We start from the raw sequence: 7,866 nt of genomic DNA on the forward strand, positions 1-7,866 counted from the left end.
TGCGGACATGATATCCTATTTACAAACACCATTAGAACAAATCGCTCTATTCATTAAGAGAATGTAACTATATAGCTATCCTAACCACTTTGAATACACAGATACAAAATGGACATTCATCTGTATGCCCCTTTTTTGTTAATTTATTTTAAAGAAATATCTAGAACATAACACAGGGGCCGGGGAGATGGCTCAGTAGAACAAGCACTTCCCTGGCAAGTGCAAGGGTCTGAGTTCAATCCCCAGTTACGGAAAAAAAAAAAAAAAAAAATAGAACATAACACAAAGAGCGACATTAACCAATATGATTTCTTAGTTTTCTTATATACTTCTCCAGAATTAGAAGAGAATTTATCATTTAACAGTGGGAATGTGATTTAAATGACATTTTATTTAAAACAATTACAGAATTTGAGAACAATGTACACACACTTATTTTATAGACATATTCCAAGACTAAGGTATTCTATTTCCAAGATGTACTAGAAATAGAATACCTTTTCTTTTTCTAATACATGATATCTCTAATTACCCCACATTCAGATTGATAAGGACTTTGGCAGCATCTACACTGAATCTAATCTTGTAGAAAATTTATTTCTAAGTCAGTAAGCCATAAAGCCAGGACAAAGCATTATTTATGATTCATGAAAACAACTGTGTTCCTGAGGTACAAATCATAGAACTATTGGAACTACCAGCTGGACAAAACTTTGACAATAAACCAATCAACTGATAGAGGAAATCTTGTATAGCATATTGTCAGAATTTGCTTCCTAATCCACTCTGCCAGTCTATTTCTTTTAATTGGTGAACTGAGTCCATTTACATTGATGGTTATAATTGAGATGTGCTGAAAATGTTTGACATGTTATTTACCTGCTGTTGTATACCTCTTTTTCTTCTGTGTTTAACTGTTTGCCCTATTTGGTGGGTTCTTTCCATTCTCAATCATGGAGTTGTGGTCATTTTGAACCTTCTCTAGAATATCTTTTAGTAGTTTGTGCAGGGTTGGCTTTGTCGTCATGAAATGCTTTAGTTGTTCTTTGTTATGGAAGTATTTCACTTATCCATTAAACTTGAAAGAGTGTTTTGCAGGGTGTATCAATCTGGGTTGGAATTTGTTTTCTTGCAAGACTCAAACAAAAGTATTTTGCTCCATGCTCTACTTGACTTGATGGTTTGTAAAGAGAAATCTGCTGTTATTCTAATGAGTTTTCCTTTAAATGTGACCTATTTCTTTTCTCTAGAGGCTTTTAGTATACTGTTCCTGGGCTCAATTTCCAGGATCTTGATTATTATATGTCAGAGTGTGGTTTCAATTGGGTTGATGTTATTTGGAGTTCTATATGCTTCAGTAATGTGAATGTCAGATTGTTTCCACATATTTGGGAAGTTTTCTGCTATTACTTCTGCCCATATTCTTTTTATATCACTTGTACTGACTCCTTCTTTCTCGTTGACGCCTATCAGTCTTACACTGTTCATCTTTGCATCGTCTTGCAGATGTTGAACTATTTTTCCCTGCATTCTAGTTGTTTTTAAGAGATCTTTTCTTATCTTTTCACTAGCTGCAATGGTGTCTTCAAGGTCTGAAAGTCTATTTTCACTTTCATTCAAATGGTTTTGCCAGCTTGTGACTGAGGTTTTAATTTCTTGTAGATCTCTTGGAATCTGCTTCATGCATTCTATTTCTTTCCTACATTGCTCATTCAAGGATTCCATCACTTTTCTATTCTCCTCTATATTTTTATCAGTGTCTTCTATAGAACCACTTAGAATTCTTTCATTATAGTTATCATTTCTTTTTTTGCTTCCGAAATTATTTCTGGTCTGATTTCTTCTATATACCTTTCTGCAATTGTTTCTTTACTACAGACGCTATTATTTTAAGAGATTTCAGGTATGTGATTTCCAATTTCTTCTATGCTATTGTCTCCTGTATTTGTTCTGGGTAGGCTCAGGGCCTGAGAATGCATTTTGCTCCTTCTCTTTGTCATTTGTATAGCACTGTCTTCTGACCTTTGGTGTAGAGCTTTGGTGCAGTTATTACCTTAGTACCAGGTCTGGGTCTACCAAGTTCAAACTGGTCAGAGGGGTGTGGCTTGGGCCTGGCTGCTGTGCTCCACTTCTTCCTGCTGCAGTCCTTGTAAGTGAACCTGCTGTGCCACTCTGGCAAGATGTTCTGCTCCTGGATTATCTGGGTGGGTCTTGCCTCTAGCCTCTCAGAAGGGAGTTCTGCTGCAGGGTTCCACACCGGGCCTGTGTGATGGAGGAAGTTCCACACACACACACCTGGCCTGGGTGCTGAGTCAAATGTGGATCCAGCAGGGCAGTGGGAGCTCTCTCTCTCTCTCTCTCTCTCTCTCTCTCTCTCTCACACACACACACACACACACACACACACACCAGGCCTGGGCACTGGCTGGAGTGAGGATCCAGCTGGCTGGCTAGCAGTCCCACTCACGCTCTGGGCCTGGGCACTGGCTGGAATGAGGATCCCGCAGGCCCTATGCAGTCACACACAAACACACACACACACACACACACACACTCACTCACACACACACTGGGCCTGGGTACTAGCTGGAATGAGGATCCAGAGGGCTGCAGGTGGCCCCACTGACACACAGGGCCTGGACACTGGCTGGAATGACGAACCAGAGGGACCAGGTGAGTCCCACTCACATGCTGGGCCTGGGTACTATACATTTTAGAAGGAAATTACATAGTATAAAAACAGAAATGGCTCTACATTATAAGACATATTTCAGTATCATTGAGTCCCCAAAAGTCTACAGCTTTACGTCACAAGTATGTAAACAGAAAAACTACATGAACAACATCCTGGTGAATAAAATTACAGCTTCCCAGTAACACTAAATTTTATACTTATTTTCATTTTAACTGACTTCCAATTAGAAGTACCTACCACTGACATCAAGAATTTCCCATCCTCTAGCATAAGTACAAAAGAGCAGACAATTTGCAAAACACTGTGAACGTAAGAATACACTATGAAATGAAACCCCTCAGCAATCACTTTTGAACATTCAGTCTTTTAATAGTGTAAGAAAAATCATTTCTTAACTTGCATGTTTTGTGCATCCAGAATTTCATACATCATAGGTTTGCCCCAACAGTAATGAGAAATACAGTGGTATGTTGATACTCATTAATTGCTTCAAAAGGCAAGAGTACCAAACAAATTCTTTTGGCTAGAACAGGTAGCCAGTTATGAGGCAATTGAAACTTACATGGAGTGCTGGAACTAAACTTTCCCATCAAACTGTATTAAGTATCAAATTTAAAGAGTTTCAATGCAGTCTACTAACAAGGTATGATAGTAACTTTTTAAGACAACTAAAACATTCTTGAAATGCAGAATCTCTATTTAAAACTTTTGGGGGAGATGGTGATAGAGAATACAGGGCCTGTGCACTGAACTACAACCTTAGTACTTTTTTAAAAAATTTTATTCAGGGCCAGGGAGATGGCTCAGTAGAATACGCACTTGCCTGGTAAGCACAAGGGCCTGAGTTTAATCCCTGGTTCCGCCAAAAAAAAAAAAAAAAGAAAAAATTTATTCAGAGATTGGGCCTTGGTAAATCACTTGCGTAGGTGGCATTTTCAAGTTGCAATCCTCCTGTGTCAGCCTCCCAGAGTACTGGGAATACAGACATGTGCCACTATGCCCAGTTTATTCTAAACATTATAGGTGCAATTTGTCCTACGAATGTGTATGCTGGTTATGTGCTAGCTTTTTTAATGTCATATTTCCCATAGTGTGCTACATGTAAGTCAATAAAAATCCAATTTTTATACATTATAGTCTATTAGTCTATCAAATAATCTGAACATCATAATGAAAAACATACTGTCCTCCAAAAGAACAAATGCTAAGTTTCTTAAACATTCTGTTACTATACAATAACATCACATCATATGCATATTTATACAAACACAATTTGTAGCAAGTATGTTTGGTAAAGAAACAAAACCACATTTATAGAAAGCAGCCCCCATTTTCTCAGACTCTCCCTCAGTGATTATATCTGTTCACAGTGAGCATAAAATGAGAGTTGGGACACCGGAAGTCCTCCTGTTTCACTCAATGCTAGTGTCCCTCAAAGGATGAGCATTTGTTAGTCTGCATGTTCAACAGTATTAAAGAATAAATCTTTTCAGTGCAATACCAAAACAAAAGACCAATTATTTCATCTGGTATTGAACAAAAGAAATAATGATTTGGTCTCTGCCGCAGGAAACTGATGGTGCTGACTTTAGTGAAAAATCATTCATCCAAAGTAGGTGTGATAGACGACCAGCAGAAATGGCACCTCGCAAGGGGAAGGAAAAGAAGGAAGAACAGGTCATCAGCCTCGGGCCTCAGGTGGCTGAAGGAGAGAATGTATTTGGTGTCTGTCACATCTTTGCATCCTTCAATGATACTTTCGTCCATGTCACTGATCTCTCTGGCAAGGAAACCATTTGTCGTGTGACTGGTGGGATGAAGGTAAAGGCTGATCGAGATGAATCCTCCCCATATGCTGCCATGTTGGCTGCCCAGGATGTGGCCCAGAGGTGCAAGGAGTTGGGCATCACCGCCCTGCATATCAAACTCAGCGCCACAGGAGGAAACAGGACTAAGACCCCTGGACCTGGTGCACAGTCAGCCCTCAGAGCGCTTGCTCGCTCGGGAATGAAGATCGGGAGGATTGAGGATGTCACTCCCATCCCCTCCGACAGCACCCGCAGGAAGGGAGGTCGCCGTGGTCGCCGTCTGTGAACAAGGCTCAAATTGGTTTCTGTTAATAAATTACCTTCATGTAAAAAAAAAAAAAAAGAAAAAAAGAAAAAAAGAAAGTAGGTGTGGTGGCCCACACCTGTAATCCCAGAACTCAGAAGGCTGAGGCAGGAAGATCACAAGGAGTTCCAGGTGAGCCTGGGCTACACAGTGACTTCAAGACCAACCTGCACTGTATCAAGACCCCGTCTCAAAACACAACAAAATCATTTATCCATATTTATTATTTCTGGTCTTACCATAAAGACCAAACTTTTAAAACCTAAAACCTTAAGGGTTTTGGTTTTTGGTTTTTGGTTTTTGGTTTTTTGTTTTTTGGTTTTTTTTGTTTTTTTTTTTGCTCCAAATGCCTTCAGGGCAGGTTTGGCTGGCTTGAGTCCTGGGGATCAAACCACAGCAACCTGAGCCTGACTGCTTTGTTGAAGCAGCCACCTAAAGAACTGAGCTAAGGGGCAGGCCCCCAAAACTTAAAACTTTAAATCAGCTTGTATAATTATGCTCTATGAGGTAAAAGTAATCACAAGGGCAATTACTAGAAAAACAGAAGTTTACAACAGACAAAAATAAACTTTTTTAAATGGAAAGTTTAGAGCTGTGAAATATTACAATGGAAACAAAAATGCACTAGATTGGTTCAATAGCAGACGATGATGAAAGGAAGACTCACTGAGCCCAATCTAAAGAACAGAGATGGAAGACTAGTGGGGGACTAACAGAACCTCTGGAAAAGTATAAAAAGGCCTAATATATGACAACACTGGAGGCCCAGAAGAGGAGAAAAAAAATTAAAAGGGAGAGAAGAAGAGCTGGAGAAAAAAAATCCCTCAATGAAAGAAGGAAAGAAGGGAGAAACTTTCTAATTTTGACAAAAGATAAGATTCAAGAATATCAATGAACCACCAACAACAAAAACTCAAGCGGAAAAGAAAGCACACCCCAATATGTCATAGTCCATCTGCTGCAAAGATGCAGGAAAATAAAAAACTGTGAAAGCAGATAAAGGAAAACAATGTGATTTCCAACATGGAATGAATATTAGAAAGTTCAATGATTTCTCATCAGAAACCATAAAAGAGCACAGGATGTTGCTAAGCAACACAGCACCTTCCTGGCAAGCATGAGACGCTAGGTTAGATTCCATATACAGAAACAAAGAACAGGCGGAAGGAAGGGAGGGAAGAGAGAGGAAGAGAAAGAGGGAGGGAAGGAGGGAACAAGGAAGCGAGGGAGTGAGGAAGGGAGAGAGTGAGAGAGCAAGAGAGAAAGAAAGAGAAGAGAAAGAAAAACCATATAAGCAAGAAAACAATGGAAATGTATTTTTACAGTGCTAGATGAAATGTCAATGTGAAATTATGCATCCAAGAAATATATTATTCAGAAAAGGAAGTGAAATAAATTGTCAGATGAAGATAAGCTAAGAGAACTCGCTACCAGCACACCTACACTTACAGGATATACTAAAGCAAATCCATTGAGCTGATGAGAAATAATACTAGGAGAAAATCAGGACCTACACAAAGAAGTAAAACATTTGAGGGGCGGTGATACGTGGCCACCATGCAAACAATAATTTACTTCTAGGGCTGGCCAGATAGCTCAGCGAATCAAAGTTCCTGCTGAGGCAGAGCACAGGAACTGGAGTTCAATCCCCTGCCTGCCATGCTGGGCCCCAACCCCAGGGCACACTGAGATGACAACTGAGACTAGGAGTGGTAGTACACACCTGTAATCCCAGCGCTTGGGAGGCTGTAAACAAGAGGATCACTACGAGTCCAATCTGTGAAATGAGAAGCCTGTAGACCCTGTACTAAATATATAAAAAGTAAAAACATAAAAAAAATAATTCACCTAAGAAGTACTTCCTTAGAAACTATCAATAAAGTAGCCACTCCAGGCTTTTTAATATTGATAAAATGAACTTTAACTCTTCAATAAAGAGTACTAGCAGACATAATGAGGATGCTTAATAACAATGAAAGGGAAGATTTATCAGTAAGACACAACATTTACAAGTATGATTTGCCTACAAATGGTCTCAAAACACAAGAGATAGCAATTATCTAGACAGAATTAAATAGAATTAGACACATAAATCCACAATTATAGGGGAAGTTTTTAACACTATCCTCCCAGCAACTGATAGCTCAAATAGATAAAAATCACTAAGGACATTGAAGATTTGACTAATAAGACTAATAATATCAAAAACTTTGACCTAATTGACAGTTATAGAATATTCCATCCAGGGCTGGTGATAGTTCAGGGCTGATGATAGTTCATGAGTCTAAGTACCTGCCTAGAAAGCACAAAGTCCCGGGGAAGATCCCAGTACCACATGCTGTGCTGACCCCATGCCCTGCCGGCCATCAAAACTGGGCATAGAGGTGCATGCCTGTAACCCTAGCACTGGGGAGGCTGAGACAGGAGGATCACTATGAGTCTGAGCTACATAGTGAGACCCTGTATTAAATAACAAATAAAATAGGAGAAGGAATGTTGTGGGACTGTCTTGCTTCAAGGTTGTATATGGTTAGATTTTTGGACTTATGTGTAAACATAAGAATTATATAATTCTTTATGTCTACTTTTTAAAATATATTCTAATTTTTAAATGTTTTTTCATCATATTCTGTAGGAACTTAAAGTTCAACATATCAATACTTGATGAAAAATACCTGTTCCATGTTACACCTAAGATGTTTGATATTCAGACAGATAGTGAGGTTAACCTTAACAGCCTACGTTGTATGGTAATAACAATAAGCTTGCCTTCTGGAGGGTTAACAACCTAAGTTTGCAGACCAAAATTAGAAAAAAAGGAGGGCCACAAGGAAAGCCAACATTTAGGCCCTAGCTTTCCAAGGTCAATTAAGACCAGGACATAAGAGAACTTGTACTATAACATCATGTAACTCAGTAGTGTCCAAAATTTTCTGATCAAGGAGATTATGGGGCCAAAAAAGTGATCGATGATGTAGAGTGTGCCTAAGGAGAGTCACATGGAAAGAAAACATTCTCTCAGGCTTTCACAGAGAGCACATTGGCCAAGCAATGGCCGT

The 7,866-nt window shown here is 39.3% G+C and overlaps 2 protein-coding genes across 2 annotated transcripts in view; one reads left to right on the forward strand and one right to left on the reverse strand.

Moving 5' to 3' along the window:
* Mnat1 (MNAT1, CDK activating kinase assembly factor) overlaps positions 1-7,866 on the reverse strand; it is a 328,673-nt gene that overhangs the window by 294,438 nt on the left and 26,369 nt on the right. The gene's annotated exons all lie outside the window — the stretch shown is intronic.
* On the forward strand, positions 4,324-4,834 carry LOC101579615 (40S ribosomal protein S14). Its single transcript, XM_004624808.3, has one exon. The coding sequence runs from the start codon at positions 4,334-4,336 to the stop codon at positions 4,787-4,789; it is 456 nt and encodes a 151-aa protein (XP_004624865.1). The 5' UTR covers positions 4,324-4,333; the 3' UTR covers positions 4,790-4,834.

This window comes from Octodon degus, unplaced genomic scaffold, assembly GCF_000260255.1.
Source record: "Octodon degus isolate 3935 unplaced genomic scaffold, OctDeg1.0 scaffold00007, whole genome shotgun sequence".
Lineage (NCBI taxonomy): Eukaryota > Metazoa > Chordata > Mammalia > Rodentia > Octodontidae > Octodon > Octodon degus.

Bases quoted from the DNA above. Each gene is read 5' to 3' on its own strand.
- LOC101579615 (XM_004624808.3), top strand. From the start codon at position 4,334: ATGGCACCTCGCAAGGGGAAGGAAAAGAAGGAAGAACAGGTCATCAGC.